Below are 20,881 nucleotides of genomic sequence, written 5' to 3'. Positions count from 1 at the left end.
CGGCTGAAAAACACAAATATTTTGATTTAGAATAAAAATCAACCAAAATTCAAGAAAACACCAGTCAAACAACAAACGTAAAAATAGAAGTCCCTTTGTGCCACATTATTCTCTCAGCGCCACTCTTTTTACTGTACCTCCTCAATCATCTCTTTAATCTCTCTCTCTCTCTTACTATATATATATATATACATGTAGGACATCATCACTCTACTCTATAATAAAATTTTCCAAATCTCTATATATATTTCTTCTTTTTTTAATTTTTTAAGTAAATAAATAAATAAATAAACATTTTTAGTATTCTTTTTTTTTTCCTAGTTTATTTTTCTGTATCATCTAGTATATTTACATATAATTCTTAAATAATCATGATCTTTAGAGAACTTGCCCATACAGTAGTCGGCATCTGCGGTTAGTTGTTGTTATAAATTAGATTATTAGTGTTTTATTGTCACACATGCAAGCACATAATTTCTGTGTCAATTTTTTTTTTTTTTTTTTTTTTAAATTCTAGTTTCTAATTAATTATTTTACATTCTAAATTTCATATTTATTTGGTCACTTTCTTTCAGGGAATGTCACTGCATTAATTTTGTTTTTGGCACCGGTGTAAGTTCCACTTTGATCTCCAAGACTTCTAGTATCATGCATGTCAAGTGTTTTATAACAAGAGTCTCTACGATGCTATATTTCTTGTTTCGTGTCATAATTTTAAAAATGAAAATTGTTATGTGCATTTGAGCACAATTATATGTCTCATTTGCTTGAAATTTGAAGAGATAGTATGATTTTTGTTTTTATATTTTTGAAAATTTTTTTGTTTTTATATAGTATAATATAATATTTCTCTATCTATACATACCGATCAAAATATTTCATATTTTACATATACACACTCAAATATAGCATAGAAAACAAAACACTAAAGCACCAAATCTACCTAGATGATATTTCATATTTTACATATACACACTCAAATATAGCATAGAAAACAAAACACTAAAGCACCAAATCTACCTAGATGATAATAAAGTGGCTAGCTGTGACCATGGCTCTATCCCATTTCAAAGATTTTACATACCCACACTCAAAATAGCATAGAAAACAAAACAGGAGAGCACAAAATCTAGTCAGGGTGTGTTTGGAAATCTGGAAAATGAATCATTTTTCAGGTTTTCAGTGTTTGGATGTGTCTGGAAAATCAAGTCAATGTAAATTATTTCCGTTGACTTTTGGAGGGAAGTCATTTTCCAACTTTTACACCAACATCACACCACCACCACTCCACCGCCAACACCATACCGGCCACCACCACCTCATTACCACCATCACCACCACTACAAGTACAAGACCACACTACCACCGCTACCACCACCCTACCATCGCCACCACACCACCACCATCACACCACCACCAACACTATCAACAACATAACACCGCAATGACCGCCACCACACCACCACCATCACACCACCACCACTACCACCACCAACACCATCAACAACCACCACCACCTCACTACCACCATCACCACCATCAGTACAAGACCACATTACCACCGCCATCACCACCACCACCATACCATCGCAACCACCGTCACTACACCACCACCACCACCGTCATACCACTACCAGTTATTATTATTATTATTATTATTATTATTATTATTATTATTATTATTATTATTATTATTATTATTGTTGTTGTTGTTGTTGTTGTTGTTGTTGTTGCTGTTGTTGTTGTTGTTGTTGTTATTATTATTATTATTATTATTATTATTATTATTATTATTATTATTATTATTATTATTATTATTATTATTATTATTATTATTATTATTATTATTATTATATAACAAATAACACCACTACCACCACTACCACTACCACACTGCTGGAAATTATGGAATTTTCGACCACCTGAAAGTGATCTTAAATCAAGTCGAAAGCCTTGTTCCAACCACTTTTGGTATCCGGAAAAACCTTTATTGCTATTTTCAACCACTTTTTGCTGTCCAGTTGATTTAAGATCACTTTCAGGTGGTCGGAAATTCCATAATTTCCAGTAGTGCCACACCACCACCACCACCACTACTATACCACTTATTATTATTATTGTTGTTGTTGTTGTATGTTGAATTACAAGACTTTGGTGAGTTATTTTGATATCTTATTAGTTATTATTATTATATTTAAGATTATTATATTATTATATATTATTATACATGCTATAATATTCTAAATAAAATAATTAAAATGTTTAATTATACCATTATACTCATTTTAAATGAACCAAATACACCAAGACAATTTTTCAGAATACAACCATGAAGAAAAATTTGTCTGGAAAATGACTCATTTTTCAGAAGTCATTTTCCTGCTTTCCGATCCTTAGATGATAAAGTGGCTAGCTGTGACCATGGCTCTATCCCCTTTCAAAGATTTTACATACTCACACTCAAATATAGCATAGAAAACATAACAGTAAATTAAAGCTCGGTTAAGATTTGATTTGTATAGCGTATGGTTTGATTCAAACCGAATTGTGAATTATGATCAATGCAAGTGACCAACATATATATATAGGTCAACATTTGTGAGAATATGCAAGAACAAATCAGTGATGCAATTCACTGTAGCACCGTACCTAGCAACTCTCTTCAACTGTGGGATTTGGTGTTTGTACTCGATGCCCAATGTGCACCCCAACAGCATTCTTGTGATGACCATCAATGGCACAGGCATCGCCATTGAGTTAGTCTATTCCATTATTTTCTTCATTTTCTCCGACAAAAAGAAGAGGCTTCTCATAGCTTCCGTCATCTTTGCCGAGGTTGTTTTCATGGCCACTCTCTATACTCTCGACATACATTTTGCCCATACTTACGAACTTCGAGCAACTATTATTGGCAGCATTTGTGTGGTGGGTGGCATCCTGATGTATGCTTCTCCTTTGGCAGTCATGGTTTGTTACTATAATTCACCAACTTCAATTCAATAATTCTTCTTACGCATTAATTATACTTGCATTGTCCCATAATTTTTACAAGTTTTACTTTTCTCTTATTGGTTTGAGTCGGTAATTAAGCTGTGAATAATTTAGGCTAGGGACATACGGGGGCTAGATTTACCCCGTACACACCCAATTATTATTCTATTGACCATGTACATTTTTAATACACTAAAAGTACATTATTTGTATATTGAAGCTATGTCAATTATTTGAAAATACATTATTTGAGTACTGAATGTACATTATTTTGTATATTATCAAATAATGTACATTTAGTACATAAATAATGTATCTTTAGTATATTAAAAATATATATTTTATTAATGGTCCACATAGTTGTATGGACCATAGTCTACAGAAATTGTTTTTGTGCTCACCTGATGTGGTAAATACCCGTGTTTATTATGAATACGTATAAAGTACAAGGTCGGATGGGGCTTCAGTCCTTGTGGGGTCTGCTTGTTGGTTTAAGATATCGAGCTCGGGCTATGTCGTGAGGCTAGAGGTTTCCGAGCTTAATAAGGCTATATAAAAATTCCAAAAAAGTTTCCTCTACCAGCGTCTCGCGAGGTATTTATAGGGGTGCTGAAGGGACACATGCCGAGGGTTTGACATGAGCGTCACGTGCTCTCCATGGACTTGGTAATTGGGTCAGCTGAAGGAGAGTCGTACACGTGTAAGGACTATTCTGACTAGCTAATTGCTTATAGGAATCAAGTACACGTGCTCAGGGTCTTGAGAGAATAGTTTGGTTGGGGCCGAACAGAGCGACGTTAGGGCAGGGGTTTATCAAGCCAATGAGTCAATCAACCTACAGGTCAGGTGGGTCAGACGCTGCCTTATCTTCCAATCAGTCCAGGTCGAGAAATAATTCGGGTCTTGGGGTGATTCGTACCCGATCAAGTCTTGGTTACAATAAAGGCAGTAGACTGAGGTATATTCTCTATCCAGTAGCCCCCTAGTTCGTGTCCCGAGTCAGGGCAACGTGGCGAGGAGCTCGGACTATAAAATCATATCACAGCTTACGATCAGCATTCCGTTAACCAAGCATACGGCGATCCATGCTGACCATCGCTCAAAGTTAAGCGTTGCCACATGTTGCATCAGAGTAGACGCCTAGGAATCTGGTTTTTGATTTTTTGAACTCCCGCTTCGCTCACATATAAATAGGGCATAGGGTAAACTCAAATTCACGCTTTCCCCCTGAGATTTTCGAGAGCTTCCCAATGTTGAACCCTCGGCATGTGTCCTTTCAAAACCCCTATAAGTACCCCGCAAGACATTGGCAGAGGGGACTTTTTTGGAATTTCTATATAGCCTTATTGAGCTTGGGAACCTCTAGCCTCACGCCATAATCCGAGCTCGATATCTTAAACCAACAAGTAGACCCCGCAAAGACAGAAGCTCGGTTTGACCTTGTACTTTATACGTATTCATAATAAACACGGGTATTTACTACATCAACACCCTTGGGTAGTAGTTGCTACAGAATTTTCTCGTCACTTAAAACAAAAAAGGAGTAGGGGTGTTCGGCAAATAGCTGTTAGCGGATTGAGTTAGTGGGTTTGGTTAGCTGATAGCATTGGTTGGTTTTAGAAATATGTTTGGTAAATTAGATGTTAGCTGATAACTGATACATGCAAAATGACCTTTAAGGGTATAATTTATTTTCTCAAAAAGTTAATCGAAAAAGTTGCTTAGAGTAACTTTTTGAATTTTAGTGTTTAATTTGGAGCAATAAGCTGTTACAAAAATCTAATAACCAAACACTAATATTGGCTGTTTAACCAGGTCAAATAGCTAATAGTGGTCAAACAAGTCAAAATTGGTCAATTGTTATACAGTAGAACATGGTCCAAAAACAGCGTCGTTTCTTTAAGTAAAGAAACGACGGCCGTTATATTTAACAAATCGCGTATATCTTGTGTGTTCAAAACAAAATGAAACTACAATGTATCTAAAATGAAACTGAATAACTTGTCTCACATATTGTATTTATATTATCAAATGAAACTGTAATTGAATTAAAATTATACTTTAGTTGTGTTGAAATGAAATTACAATATGTATAAAATGAAACTTAATAACATGTCTCACATATTGAGTGTATATTGTCAAATGAAACTATAGTTGAATTGAAATGATACTTCAATTGTGTTGAAATGAAACTACAGTATGTATAAAAAAAATTGAATAACATGTCTCACATAGTGAGTATATAATGTCAAATGAAACTGTAATTATATCAAAATGATACTTTAGTTGTGTTGTAATGAAACCACAGTGTATATAAAATGAAATTGAATAACAGTTTCACATATTTGAGTGTATATTGTCCAATGAAACCGTAGTTGAATTAGAATTATAATTTAGTGGTGTTGTAGTAAAACTGCAGTGTGTATAAAATGAAAATCAATAACAGGCCTCACTGTAATCGGACTATTGTATGTATAATGTCAAATGAAACTGTAGTCGAAACAAAATTAAACTTTAATTATGCTGAAATGAAATTGAATATGTTATGCAAACAGAATTAATTACACGAAACGAGTGTCGTTTTTTTTATTAAAAGAAATGAGTGCCGTTTCTTTTTATTAAAAGAAAGAAACGAGTGCCGTTTCTTTTTATTAAAAGAAATGACACCGCTTTGGGCCATGGTCCATAATAAAATTTACCAAAATTGGATGATAAGCTAAATATGTTACCAAACAGGACCGTACTTTGACATTTTATGTCCAAAGAATAATGTAATTAGGTCCCCTAATAAAAAAAGGTACTCCATTAATAGCTTCTAAACAGGCAAAGTAATGCAATTAGGCCATATTATTATTATTATTATTATTATTATTATTATTATTATTATTATTATTATTTGTTGGGTGCAGAAAACAGTAATTGCCACAAAGAGTGTGGAATACATGCCATTGTTTCTTTCCGTATGTACATTTGCCAATGCTCTTTGCTGGGCAGCTTTCGCCCTCCTCAGAATTGATCTGTTTATACTGGTGAGTCAGTGTTCTGTCTCCTAATTACATGCACTTTGTTTTGTTTTTCTTTAATATAAATATTTTCACAAAGAAGAGTATATATATTATTTTAAATAGGGTATTAGTGAAAATAATTCAATTTTGGTGCTCTGTGATAATTTTAGTTATTTTTAAGTCTATAATTTAGTAGCAAATTTTAAAACATTTCTAAGATTTGATCTAATATTTTTTATACATTATTTAAAATTCAAAATTGACTTGAATTTGCAAGCGGTTTCGTAAGAACACTCGATTAAATTCTCAAAAAAAAAAAAAAAAAAACCTCCATTTTTTCCTCGCTAAACAGTAATTTTATGTAAAACAATCATGTTTTTTTTTTTTTTTTTTTTTTTTTTTAAATAAAAGTTACATTATAATAATTTTAATTTAAGTAACAAGCTAAGCATGGTATGAGCTTAAAGGTGTGTTTTACAGTTTATTTTCACCAATAAACCTTTTTTTAAAAGAAAACAATTTCAAAATTGTGTATTTTTAGTATTGGAATTATGAACTTCTAAAACATAAATTGTATTTTTAAGTTTTGGGAATTTGTGACAATACAGAGTCATCACAAATTGTGACTTTAAAAAAAATAAATTGTGAACATTTAGTATGTAAATTGTGTATATTTGGACTCGGGTCCACAGAATAATTTGCCTCAAATTAACAGCAATTATATCATGGACCATGGTCCAAAAACAACGTCGTTTCTTTAAGTGAAGAAACGGATGCCGTTACAACTTAACGATGCCTGTATTTTTGGTGTGTTAATTACAAAATGAAATTACAGTGTATCTAAAATGAAACTGCATCACATATTGTTTTTATATTATCAAATAAACTGTAATTGAATTGAAATGAAACTGGAGTTGTGTTGAAATGAAACTATAGTGTATATAAAATGAAAATGAATAACAGTTTCACACATTTGAGTGTTTATTGTCCAATGAAGCTGTGGCTATATCGTAATGATATTGTAGTTATGTTGTAATGAAACTATAGTGTATATAAAATGAAACTGAATAACAGTTTCACATATTTGAGTGTATAATGTCGAATGAAACTATAGTTATATCGAAATGAAACTGTAGTTGTGTTGAAATAAAACTGCAATGTATATAAAATGAAACTGAATATGTTATACAAACAAAATTAATTTTTACGGAAAGGCGTAGAACGGGTACCGTTTCTTTTCATTAAAGAAACGGCACCGTTTTAATGTCTGGACCACAATGCATTGTGGACTGCGGTCCACATTATAATTTGCCACAAATTAAATGGTGGGCCTTGTATTTCAGATCACTAATGGAGTGGGAGTACTTCTTGGGCTGGCCCAATTAATTTTGTACGGAATCTACTGTAATAATTCCAATAAGAGTCAAGTGGACCTAGAGTTGGGCACCACATCCAACACTAGATAATGCTTAAGGAATGGAGGAGAAATTGGTTGACCATTTTATGTTTTTTTCCATGTAAAATTGGTTACAAATTCTTGTAATGCATGGCCCAACATTTCCTGTATATACACCAAAATTTTGCTAAATGGGGATTTTGATTCAATTCTCTTATATTTTTAAAGAGTCATCATTGTTTTTTTTTTGATCGGAAGGACGGGGTAGACCCGGGGAGACTCAGACTGTTGGTTGAAACTCCCTAACTCTGCGAGCACGAGCTATATCATGAAGGTAATCCAAAGAGTCATCATTGTTGATTTTGTCTTATCATTTTTTTTGGGGGTCAATTTATACTTAACTGATCGAGTTCAGTATACCAACATTTTAAAAAGCTATCTAATTTTCGTCATATGTAATTTCTTACCTAAAGTCATCCTACTACAAAAATAACATATAACGTCGGTTTTAACAAAACCGACGTCAAAATATAATTTTATTAAAAATGTTTTAACGCCGGTTAATTTAAAAAACTAACGTTAATAATTACAGATTTTTTAAAAATTTTAAAAATAATACGATGTCAGTTTTTTATAAAAACCGAAGTTATAAATATATGAACCATTTTTTATTTTTTATTACTAAAGAAAATCGACGTCGTATCTTCAAAGTTTTTTTCAATTCTTTAATTAAAGTTTAAGATGCGTATTTTCAAAACTTAAAGTGCGTCATTTTAATACTTAATGTGCGCCATTTTAACACTTAAGATGCGTATTTTCAAAGCTTAAAGTGCGTCATTTTAATACTTAATGTGCGCAGTTCGATGGCTTATTTGGCCCTTATTCCAACAATAAAAATGCTTAAGGAATGGAGGAGAAATTGGTTGACCATTTTGTGTGTTTTCCATGTAAAATTATTGAGTTAATGCCAACTGGAATCTTTCGAGTATAGTGGTTTTGTCACGTTTAGTCCTAAACTTTCAAATTGATCACCGGTGGTCCTTTTACTTTCAAATTGTTACCGTCTTTGGTCAAAGTTAACCACCTATGGTCCTTCAACTTTCAAAATTTAACCAGCCGCGATCCTCTTGGAAGGACCACATGTGGTTAACATTTGATAATCGAAGGATCATGTGTGGTTAACTTGGACCACAGACGGTAACAATTGAAAATTTGAAGGATCACGGATGGTAATAATTTAAAAGTCGAAGTACCACAAGTGGTCAATTTAAAAGTTTATGATTAAATGTGACAAAATCACCCTAGTCAGAGTACCCCAAGTGGTATTAACTCTAAAATTATTGGTTACAAATTCTTGTAATGCATGGGCCCAACATTTTGTGTATATACATCAAAATTTTGCTAAATGGTGATTTTGATTCTCTTTATTTTTAAAGAGTCGTCATTTTTGATTTTGTCTTTATCAATATTTTCTTTTTGTTTGGTCAATTTCAATTCATACTTAACTGATCGAGTTCAACTGTTCAATATATCAACATTTTAAAAAGGGAGAAGTGTCAAATAGACTCATCTACTATTTAGAAGTGTTCAATTCCCTCCACCATCTAAAATATGTGTTAATCAAGCACATTTACCCTCTAAATTTGTTCAATTAAACTTTTTCACAGGTTACCATCCGGTTGCCCATTCCACTGGCTGACCTGGAAATAAATTTAATGACATTAAATTTTATGTTATTGGTGGTGACATCAGCGCCCCGAACAGCCCACTTTCGCCGTCAACTCTCTCCACGTCTCCCAATTCGACCTCTCCTCCACCACCCTCACCTCCAAACTCAACATATCCGTCTCCGCCCCAAACCCCAACGAAAAGCTCCATATTTCCGGCGACATCCCCGTCGGAACCGGATCTTTTTCGGCGTTCGAACACGGCACCAAAAACACCACAACTCTGAAAACAACAATCTCCGCCTCAAAGCAAACTCTCGCCGTCAAAAGCCACGACCTCCAACGTTGACTGCAAGGTTGATCTCCGAATCAAGATCTGGAAATAGACTCTCTGAACAAGAAAATCGATGAGTATCACCGGCTGCGTGAAATCCAAGGCCAGCCGGGCCATTACCAGAAAATTATCGTGACCTAGATTTCTTGCCCACCCGGAGGGGAATCTACGCGGGCTATGTAATCGTACAAATTGAGGCCGTAGCGGAAGTAGGAGTTGGCTTTGGGGCCGAAGTGGTAGCGGAGGTTGTCGAGGCCGGCGTAGTACGAGAGGTAGACGACGGGCGGCGTGTGCGGGATCGGAGGTGAGGCAAGGATACTCCAACATACGGCGGTGGAAGACGAGCTCGAGCATGTAGAAGCGGCGGATTTGAGGGATTTGCAACGGCGACGGCGGGATTTGAGGCAAGCTCGAGCATGCGGCGGAAATTTTTTATAGATTAGGGAAAATAAGGTGTTTATTTAGTAATTCAGATTTGACCCACTTTTTATTTTATTTTTTATTTTATTTTTTTATTATTTTAAAGCCATGTAATTAGTGACATGTAATGGTAACCGGGCCACGTCATCAAAAATTGGTGATAACCTACGAAAAAGTCTAATTGAACAAATTTAGAGAGTAAATGTGCCTGATTACCACATATTTTAGATGGTGGGGGGAATTGAACACTTTCAAATAGTAGATGGATCTATTTGACACTTCTCCCTTTTAAAAATGACAATTTATATTATGGATCAAGATCCACATAGCAGTATGAACCGTGGAATGACACAACAAGGTACAAAATTTATACTTGTAAGATACATAATTTTATAACACAAAACATAAAAAATCACAATACAACTCACAAGACACATATCATAGCATTATGAACCTGAAAGACACTGCTTCAAAGTGTCGTCGATACTTCCCCGACATTCATTGATAACGCAACCAGCAAATGTAAAATCTGTTAAGGAGCCATTAAGTAAATAGGAATCTCCTTGTATTTCTCCATTTTGGGTTCATTTGCTCTTCAGTGCCACACAATGACTCGAAAAAGTGAGGGGAAGAAATTGTTGAGACTCTATTCTTGCTAGAAAATTTTTGCTTTAATTTGTTTGAATTTTTCTTCTTTCTATTCTTTAAATTGATTGTTTTCATGTTCTTGGGACACTACTTTTTGACCATGGCCTTTTGATCTTTAGGGTCCGTTTGAAAAGTAGGAAAATGACTTCTGGAAAATGAGTCATTTTCAGAAAGCATTTTTATTTCCTGTGTTTGGTTGCATTCTGAAAAACTGTCTTGATGTGTTTGATTCATTTTCTGAAAAAATGAGCATAATTATTTTTAATTTTAAATATTTAAAATATACAATGATGGTAGTGTTGATGGTGGGGGGTCTTGGCGGCGGCGGGTGATTGGGTGCTCCTTACCCCCACTACTGCAAACAGAAAATGATTTCTTAAAAAAAAAAAAAGGGAAGTCATTTTTCAGAAAACCCCCTCTATTTTTCATTGACCACACCTCTATTTTATATTGACTTCCATTTTCTCCCTCTAATCACACTGGAAACCCGTAAAATAATTTCCAGAATCATTTTTCAAATTTTCAAACGCACCCTTAATTGTAAAATGCGGTATTGGCTCATCGATCATTTGAAATAAAAATAAATGTGTTATTTCCATATCAATCAAAATAAAACATAATGTTGATTATAATATCGTCATGCATCTAATCATTATATTATAATATGCATGCAATCAAACATCTTCTTTCATGCCTCACTGCTGGGTTTCGTGGCGTGGGTAGATAAGTCAATCTCAGTCATGCCCACTTCCATATCAACCCGGGAATTCTCTTCTTCTCTCCAGTACTGTCTACTAAACCATTGAGCTAAGCCCGGAGAATTCTCATCAACACTTTTGTTGAATTTGTAGTATTTTGCGTACAACACTAATTGTGCCAATCCAGCTAGAGCTCCTATACCATTTGGCACCTGAAAGGACATTTTTTGTTTTTTTATTGGGTAATAAGCTTTTCATTATTCTCTGCATAGATGCTATTGTGTTGTTTCTTTTTCTCTCTTCTATTTTTTGATAAGAGAAGTTATTTTAAGTAACGAAAATTTATTTATTGAAACATACGTACCTTTAAAGTTATTTTATGTTTTAGGCTTTTAGCATACACATTTATTATCTAATGTAAAAGAAAATATTTGAATGGGAAGAATAGTCACCAGAATATATGGGTCAAGTGGAAGAAGGGCATAGACAGTCCAGCAAAGACCACTCATAAACGAGCATAATGAAATGGAAAATGGCATGTATTCTACACTCTTTGTGGTAATCACCAATTTCTGCACAACAAAAGAAAATGAAAATTTACATAATACATAGATGTCAACCGCTATATTTGGTAGAACTTAATAAGCTATAAGCTTTGTTTGGTAAACATGGAGAGCTAATATCTTATTTTGAAACGTTATCCTAAGTAGCATTTCAAAATAAGCTCGTGACTAACTTTTATTTTTTTTATTTTTTTTATTTTTTTTATTTTTTTTATTATCTTTATTAATATACAATTACAAAAATGACACCATCTACCTTTGTTAATCAAAACCCTAATATCTTAACTTATCTTTGTATATATGTCTTTTAATTAACAATTATCAGCTAATTCAAAATTAATTTTACTAAAACACTCCAATTTCAATTAGTTAACTTATTAGCTACTAGCTTTTCAACTCTCAACTTTTAGTTAGCTTTTCAGCTAGACTACCAAACAGGGCCATAAAAACTTTTTGAGTGAATTCCATTTTTGGTCCTATTGTTATAGGGGCTTTTCCAATTTTAGTCCACCATAATTATTTTTGTCACATTGCGTCCACATTATTAAAAGTGTTCCAATTTTAGTCCACTTTAAGATTTTTCGTGGACTAAAATTGGAACACTTTTAATAATAGTGGACGCAATGTGGCAAAAATAATTATGGTGGACTAAAATTAGAATGACCCCTATAAGAGTAGGACCAAAAATGGAATTCACTGAAACTTTTTTATAAGTGAAACGGGATATCCACTTTCTGACACAGTGACTAATTGAATTGCTGAATTGGTAGGCTCCTTTAAGAATGAGAAAGTTGGTCTACAGATTTAAGGCTCCTCCATACCCAACAATTCCAAGAAAATGTTAAAAACCATGACTAATTGAATTGCTGAATTGGTAGGCTCCTTTAAGAATGAGAAAGTTGGTCTACAGATTTAAGGCTCCTCCATACTCAACAATTCCAAGAAAATGTTAAAAACCATGCAAATTAATTTTTTTCTTTTTGAAATACTTGATTCTTTACAAGGTAGTTTCTGTTTTATACTTTCTCAAACATTTTCAACACAAAGAATATAAGCCCCCGCCATCGGGGTTCGAACCTTTGACTATCCACTTGGATAGATAATCCGGATGCCATCATACTACATGGTAGTTGGCAACCATGCAAATTAATTAAAAGAATGAAAGTTGAAAATAAAGTAATTAAGTTAAAGTACGAACCATGATTGCCAAGGGAGAGGCGTACATGAGAATGCTACACACCCCTGCAATGCCACCAACAATGGCAGATCGAAGTTTCCAATTATGGGCAAGAGTTAGGACTAGAATGGCATGAGCCGCCATGAAAACAACCTCGGCCAGGACGATGAGAGCTACCTTAAACCTCTTTTTTCTGTCGGAGCAGTAGAGAAACGCGAATAAGTAAACAATGGAAAAGGCTACGCCTGAGGCATTAACGGTCAACAAAAGGAGGCTATTTGGGTGCACAATGGGGGTTCCATAAAACGCCCAAATGCCACAGTTGAGGAATGTGGCTAGGTAGGGTGCCGCTGAGTATTGCGCCACTGATTTTTTCTTCCATATTTCTACAATTGTGGGCCTGAAATTTTCATCATAAAAAGGAAATTAAATTAAAAATATTATATTTACTACAACAACAACACCAACAATAATTGAGTTAATACGTGATTTGGTCTCTCGACTATTAGGATTTCACCACTTTGACCCTCGACCACTATTAGAAATTATTGGAAATTATGGAATTTTCGACCACCTAAAAGTGATCTTAAATCAAGTCGAAAGTCTTGTTCCGACCACTTTTGGTATCCTTAAAAATCTTTGTTGCTATTTCTGACCACTTTTTGCTTTCGACTTGATTTAAGATTACTTTCAGGTGGTCGGAAATTTCATAATTTTCAGTAGTGGACTTCCAGACTTGCTCAATTTCAATCATCTCCAACTATGTAATTGTTAACTAAAATAGTCCTAATTAGGACTATTTTAGGACTATTTTGATTTGGACAAAGAACTATTTTAGATAAAAATTACATAGTAATGGATGAAATTAAGCAAGTTTAGAAGTCCAAGATCAAAGTGATGAAATTCTAATAGTGGATGGTTTAGATCAGTTATTAACTCATAATAATTTGATACTAAAAGCTAGCTAGCATTGGAAATGGAGCTTACAAAGGTGAGATTCTCAAGAACAAAGATGCAAGATTCCCTGAAAATGAATAAATAAACATTTGCATGAGATTAGTAATAACAAATAATATTTACTTATCATAATCTATTTAGGTAACGCATGGATGTGGTTAGTTCTGGCCCCGAAAGCATCAAAACTTTTTTTTTGGATGTTACTAGCTCTATTACAATGTAGTAAGGCTCGAACTCATAATCTTTCAAATAAAAGTCTAACCCGGGTACTATTAGACCACATAGTCCTGGTCCAAAAGCATCAAACCTTAATTTAATTTAAATGTTAAAACTTTGTTAATTAGATAGTTAGCAGGGTTTCAAACTCGATTCTCCATGGGATTGTCTATTGACCATTTTGATTTAAGCAGTCAACTATGAACAACTTAGGTTGTTCTAACTCATTGTGGCTCTTTTAAGTAATAGTTAAAGGTTTTCTTGTAAACCAAAGTAAGCATCATATTTTGTAATATTCAAGAACAAGTTAATTAACTCCAAAACAAAATAATATCGTGTAATAATATAACATTACAAATTTTATAGAAAATTCAATACAAAAATATTTGGAACAAGATATTTAAGTTGCATTTTGTTTAAATAAACGTATTATAATTAGTAAAGATTTCTTACTACAAAGTTTTGTGAAAAAAAAAAAAAAGAATATACTCCGAATATATATCAAGAGAAAGAATGATATTCAAATTAAAAAAACACTAACCAATTATGCCCACAATTATACGGGTGGTGTCCATGGAGAGCATGATTAGAATGGCAATATAATGTGTTCAAAACACACTAAAGAGAATACAATAATAAATAGAAGAGAGGGAGATTTGAATAGGTGATAAATATTTCTAACAAATTGACTCTAATTAATTAAATGGAGGGAGATATGGAGGATGAGATAATACATAGAGATTATGAACTCTATATATATATATATATATAGTTAATTGATCGAAATAGAGAAAACAAATCTATAATTATTGAGAGCAATATGAATGGAAGAAAACTTTTGTTGGTCTGACTCCAAAGGTGGGGCATAGGTTTAGGGTGTAGTACATGCAATATGTTATATGGATGCACATTAAATGTATTAACCAATGCATAGCATACACTAGTTTGCAAGGCTTAGAGGGTCAAGTCTAGCATTATGTCATTGAAATGTGGCATTGATTACTACACAAATATAAGAAAATAAATTTACATCTTTACTATTAGTTATAATTTTTTCACATAGTGGTAAGCTCTTGATCTTAACTATAACTACCAATTTGTTGATCCCGATGAAAGCATAAAAGGAGAGTGGAGGGGGAGGTTGAATAGACTTTTTCAAAATTTTCACTTAGATAATTTTTCAAAACGATTTTCAAAAACAATGTTAAACAATTGATAGAGCTTGTCACCCTCGGATAACTAGTGATAGGCAGTAGAAGACTTAGGACCCGTTTACTAACAAAAAACTGTTCTATATATGTTTTTTGTTTTCTAATTTTTTAGTTTTCATCCTCTGTTTTTCATTCTCTGTTTTCTGTTTAGAAAACTTGTTTACTAACACTTATTTTTTCAAATATATATTTTTTTAGATTAACGTTATAAAATTAACATAATTAAGTTTAATTTTGAGTGATTTTTAGATCTTATATTTAAAATATTTTTATATATGTTTGGTTTAAATGAAATAAATTTTTTTTTTTTTTTTTACTTTAAGTCTAATATATGCAAGATTTTTACATAAAAATTAAAAAATATATCCGAATCAATAACCTACTAAGTTCACCTAAAATTTAGTTTAGATAATATTAATATTATTTTGAGCTAATATCCAAAATATTTTCTTTGGATATTTTCATTTCAATGACATGTATATATATATATATATATATATATATATATATATATATATATATATATATATATATATATATATATATATATATATATATAATTTTTACTTTGAATTCTAATATATGTGAGATTTCAATATCCGATATCCGGAGGACCGAACTTGTATTACAATATAACATAACTAAAATATCCGAACTAATAATCTATTGGATTCAATCAAAATCTAAAACATTATATAGAGTTCAATTCTTACTTTTGATAATGTAAATAATGTCTAACTTTAAAGTGTAAGAAAATAAGTTATGTTTAAATAAGTAAATTAAAGTAAGTAGAAAAAATAAAAGATGGTGATAAGTAAAAGAATATGATAATGAATGTAATCATAGTAATGTGGTTATAGTGACATGTAACCAAATAGATGATAGATGATTCTGTTTTTCATTTCGAAAACAGTTTTTAAGACTGTTCATGTTTTCTAGAAAACTGGAAAATTATTTTCAGTTTTCAAAATGGAAAACTGTGCTAGTAAACATGTTTTCTGTTTTCTATTCTCCAATTCTCCAGTTTTCTCGAAAATTGGAGAAAATATCCTATTAGTAAACATGCCCTTGAAGTTTGTAGCGCGTTTTGAGATAGAAAAAACTTGAACGAAAAAGACATGTTATGCATGTGTGCTTAAATGTTTCGATAAGTTGAAAGTAAAGTGCAAGAAATTAAAATGTAGAATGTAAAGTAGAAAGAAAGATTTTTATAGTGGTGCAGCAATAGCCTAGGCCACTCTCTTCCTTATCGTCCAAGGAAGATTTCATTAGTATCTTGTGCAAAAATACAAGTGAAAAGTCACAGTGTATCACCAAAGCACTATTGACTGTAGGTGGTGTTCCTTCGAACTGGATATCTCCTTCGTTCTTCAATACCCAATCTCTACTACAAGGGTCAGCCTCGAAGACCCCTTGAGCAGAAGATGACAAGATGTGTTCAAATCAAGCACTAATCCCAATGTGTTACAATTGTACTACTTGTCTTTGTTGGTCTCGAAAGGATTGGGAGTGAGTCTTGGGGGGGGGGGGGGGGGGGGGGGTTGTAACACCCCAGATTTTTAAGACTTTTAAAACTTATATAATGGAGATAGAATCTCACTAAATCCCAAAATAGGATACAGGAGTACGGGGTGTTATGCCACACCCGAGCTAGAGAACTCAGGTGCACAGGCTAAATAAAACCTCAATCAGTATCAATACAAAGTCATGGCACGCAGGCCGAAAGGGAACACTATCTAATCTACGCCCCAAGCTTCTAGCGCGCTCCTGTGATCTACTCGTCTGTGCCTAGCCAAATATATCTGTTCAGCGAGAGATGCTGGTAACCCACTCCAACGCGTTGAAATACAATACATATAGTCATATGAGCAAATTACACTTTTGGTCCTGTGACTATTAGGGGTGTGTTAATTTGAGTACGTGACTTTTAAAACTAACAATTTAGTCCTTTAACTATCATTTTTTTAGCAGATTTGGTCCTCCAGGCCAAATTGCCGGTGGAATTTGGCCGGAAAGACGTTCGAATTTTTAAATCAAACGCTATTTTTTTTACAATTAAAAAGACCGAATTACCCCCACTAATATTTGATTTAAAAATTCGAATGTCTTTCCGGCCAAATTCCACCGGCAATTTGGCCAGGAGGACCAAATCTGCTAAAAAAATGATAGTTAAAGGACTAAATTGTTAGTTTTAAAAGTCACGTACCCAAATTAACACACCCCTAATAGTCACAGGACCAAAAGTGTAATTTGCTCTAGTCATATATATAGATATACGAAAACCAATTTGAAGCATGAAGATATATCCTACGAGACTCTAGCTTTTAAAACAGGGATCGACTCAACAGATAGGGCTAAGCACAGACAGCAGTTATACCAAGCATATACAGTTTACAACAGACAAGACAGGTAAGATAAGCACAATTAATAATCATAATCCGACATATACGATTCCCAGTGTAAATCCCATAGTCACATCCCCAAGGTACTCATAGCAACAACTCATCCATATCTCATCACATAGCACACTTTGTTGGCGCCACAGGACCAATCGCATGCCCATACATGAGGGTCAGCGCATATAGCTCTGACACGGCCCCGCAGCACCCTGCCCCGTATCACAACACGGAGGGGTCGATCGCAACCGACCGATGAACCGCAGCTCATCATAGTTTGATCGCAACCAAATAGTGGACCGCAGCCCAAGAGTATGTCATCTGACCGCAGCCAGGAAATATGAACCGCAGCTCATGTAGAAACGTTTGATCGCAACCAAACGGTGGACCGCAGCCCGGGAGTGTAAATCTGACCGCAGCCAGCTTCTGAACCGCAGCTCAGGAATAACCAATCCGATCGCAACCGAATTGGGGTATCATGCACACATAACACATAGCAAGCACATGCAACCCACATTAACCATTGGGAAGGGGGAGAAAGCGTATAACAAAACCTATGCGTGATCCTTCACATACTAAGAATAATCCTAAGGGGTTCATACTTCTTTCACCTAGGTCAACGGGATACCAATTCAACTAGCATGCAGTATATAAGACTCATACAACCTACGAACGGTACCCGAAATATCAAACTAGACATAGGCACGATGGACGGAATCCGTTGGGACACCACGGGGATCGGGGAAACATCAAACGGGGAAGCCAAAATCCCAAATTGGGGTACAAACCAGCGGGTAGCCGGTGGGTGAGGGGTCACCCGGCGGTGGCACTGTTCCGGGCAGCGGGTGCCCGGCGGGCAGCTGCCCACCCGCCGGCTGCCCGCTGCCGGCGTTGCCCAAGTAGGCCGCGGGTAAGTGGCAGGTCCCCTACCCCCACCTCCCCCCACTGACTTTTTTCCACTAAAAACGCCCCGGGAACCTTTGTGGAACCCGAAGCCATGCTTAGACACTTTCAAACGCAATTTATAACACACGTAGACAATTAACGGATCAAAAATCAAGAAACATATGGCACATAACCTATCATGCTTTTCTAAACATAATCAACACCCAATCATGCGAATTCCCACCCAATATACCAAGAATAATACCATACGAATTCCACGATATAACCTAGGGTTCTAATTATTTTTAAATCAACAAGAACACAATTCATCTTCCAAAATCAAGATTCGGTAGGAATATCATATAACTATCAAGAACCTCATATAATCATTAAGAACATCAAGAACACCATATAATTATCAAGAACGTTATACAATCGTCAAGAACACCATAATTATCAAGAACCTCTCATCATCAAGATCACCCATGGGATCATCCCACCAATCATCAATAATAATATCACAAATCATCAATACACAATAATATGGGGAAATCCTAAGAGGGGAATCATAGCTATGAAAATAGGTTTTGTTGAGACATGGGTTACCTTTTAGCCTTAATTAATTCCTTGGCTATGAAGGGTCTTTCTTGAAGCTTTCTTCTTTCTTGATTTCTCCTAGGGGAATTCTTGGAACTTCTTGTGTGGTGAGGGATTATTGTGGTGGGGGGTTCTAGGTGCCTCTTAAGTCCCCTATTTATATATTTAGGAGTCCTAATTAGGAACTAATATTATAGGCTTGCTAATTCTATTCCTTTTGGGACTAAGGATTGGGTTTAGGGATAAGGGCCCATGGACTATGGTGGGCCTTTCCTAATTAATTATTGTGATTTAATTCTTTCTTTTGTGTAATTATTGGTTAAATGATTAATTGGTTTTAAGGATCGTAACACGAGGTGTTACAGGGGGGGGGGGGGGATGAATAGACTTACTTAGATTTTGAAAAATCTTCGCGAATAGCTAAGTCTATCCAAAGGATAGTCTTAACTATACGATCAAAGTTTATGCACAGTGGAAATAATTTATTAACCATTTTTGACGTTCTTTTGGAGGTTTGGTTTGCTTGATGAAAAGTTAATTAGTTTTGTTCGTGAGTGATATGCTAAATAAAGCAGTAAGTAAAAGAGAGAGACGTACAGAGTGTTTTTATAGTGATTCGACTGTTAACAAAGCCTACTCCACTCTTCTTCACGACACGTGAAGGATTGCACTAAACCCCTTAGTACAATACACCATCAAAGCCACTCGTTGTACACAATAGTCGCCCGTGAACTTTGAACCCAGGTTTTTCAACTCCTACAAAGTTAATCAACCTCTTTCTACTTCTCCGAGTAGAGTTTACAAAGGTTGAAGAAAAGGATTTTCTTCTTCTCCAACTGAAACCTTGGCATGAATAAGTTTGGATCTTCGCACATTGATGCAGCACAAGACTCCTTAAAATCTGGATGTAAACTTTGAGCTTTTGTCTCTCTTATCTTAAAACACTAGTCACAAGAGCGCACAAAGACAACGGTTTTAAACAACCGTTGTCTTTCTAGTGTTGTGTGTTCCAGTGCACATAAAGACAACACACCAACGACAACGGTTAAAAAAACCGTTGTCTTATTTAAAAAAAAACGCACATAGACAACGGTTTTAAAAAACCGTTGTCGTTGTGGTGTTGTCTTTTCACAAAATGCACAAAGACAACACACTTATAACAACGGTTAAGTAAAAACCGTTGTCTTTGACAAAAGTGTTGCATCAAAGACAACGGTTTTGTACCAAACTGTTGTCTTTTATACAAAAGACAACACTTTTCTTAAAAACTGTTGTCTTTCTAGTGTTGTCTATGTGCATTTTTCTTGTAGTGAAGCTTTTTCGCCCTTAGAAAATTTTAATTGACCAAAACCTTCTTTAGTGAATGAAGAGGGTATTTATAGGCTGGAGAAAATAGTTTCATTGGAGGGAAAACCATTTTAAAAAAAGACTATGGACCAGCGTGTAGAGAACATCGGGTAATCTAGAGGATAAGTGTGCTGTTAGATTTTATAGTCGTTGAATCCTTAAAAAGTGACTAACTTCAGCTTTGCATTTAATGAAGGATTGATCTCAAGATATGTGCCTTGACTTTTCGTGCCTTAGAACATGTTTCCTCACCCTTTAAGGTTTCAGACTTGATTGAGCTCAGAAAATATTTGAGCTGCTTTTGTGCTCGGATAATATTTGAGCTTGCCTTATCGAGTTGTAAACTAATTTAACGCCTCGAACCTTAGGTCCT

The 20,881-nt window shown here is 34.5% G+C and overlaps 2 protein-coding genes across 2 annotated transcripts; one reads left to right on the top strand and one right to left on the bottom strand.

Annotated features, from left to right (window-relative positions):
• Window positions 1–371: 371 nt before the first annotated feature.
• LOC109157043 (bidirectional sugar transporter SWEET5-like) lies at window positions 372–9,408 on the top strand. The gene is made up of 6 exons (XM_019304925.1): window positions 372–414; window positions 576–612; window positions 2,589–2,967; window positions 5,901–6,020; window positions 7,340–7,423; window positions 9,145–9,408. The coding sequence occupies exons 1-6, from the start codon at window positions 372–374 to the stop codon at window positions 9,406–9,408; spliced, it is 927 nt and encodes a 308-aa protein (XP_019160470.1).
• Window positions 9,409–11,111: 1,703 nt separating this feature from the next.
• Window positions 11,112–13,945, bottom strand: LOC109157042 (bidirectional sugar transporter SWEET4-like). Its single transcript, XM_019304924.1, has 5 exons — window positions 13,887–13,945; window positions 12,921–13,299; window positions 11,612–11,731; window positions 11,290–11,371; window positions 11,112–11,235 (listed from the first exon to the last, which is right to left on the bottom strand). The coding sequence occupies exons 1-5, from the start codon at window positions 13,943–13,945 to the stop codon at window positions 11,150–11,152; spliced, it is 726 nt and encodes a 241-aa protein (XP_019160469.1). The 3' UTR covers window positions 11,112–11,149.
• Window positions 13,946–20,881: the final 6,936 nt, after the last annotated feature.

Source organism: Ipomoea nil, unplaced genomic scaffold, assembly GCF_001879475.1.
Source record: "Ipomoea nil cultivar Tokyo-kokei standard unplaced genomic scaffold, Asagao_1.1 scaffold2761, whole genome shotgun sequence".
NCBI lineage: Eukaryota > Viridiplantae > Streptophyta > Magnoliopsida > Solanales > Convolvulaceae > Ipomoea > Ipomoea nil.
This window is presented reverse-complemented; position numbering and strand designations above follow the sequence as displayed.

Bases quoted from the DNA above. Each gene is read 5' to 3' on its own strand.
- LOC109157042 (XM_019304924.1), bottom strand. From the start codon at position 13,945: ATGTTTATTTATTCATTTTCAGGGAATCTTGCATCTTTGTTCTTGAGA. The intron at 13,300-13,886 runs GTAAGCTCCATT...TGAAAATTTCAG, and splicing joins TTCTTGAGAATCTCACCTTT to GCCCACAATTGTAGAAATAT. The intron at 11,732-12,920 runs GTTCGTACTTTA...TTTGTTGTGCAG, and splicing joins CCTCTCCCTTGGCAATCATG to AAATTGGTGATTACCACAAA.
- LOC109157043 (XM_019304925.1), top strand. From the start codon at position 372: ATGATCTTTAGAGAACTTGCCCATACAGTAGTCGGCATCTGCG. The intron at 6,021-7,339 runs GTGAGTCAGTGT...CTTGTATTTCAG, and splicing joins GAATTGATCTGTTTATACTG to ATCACTAATGGAGTGGGAGT. The intron at 7,424-9,144 runs GTGGACCTAGAG...TGGTGACATCAG, and splicing joins ATAATTCCAATAAGAGTCAA to CGCCCCGAACAGCCCACTTT.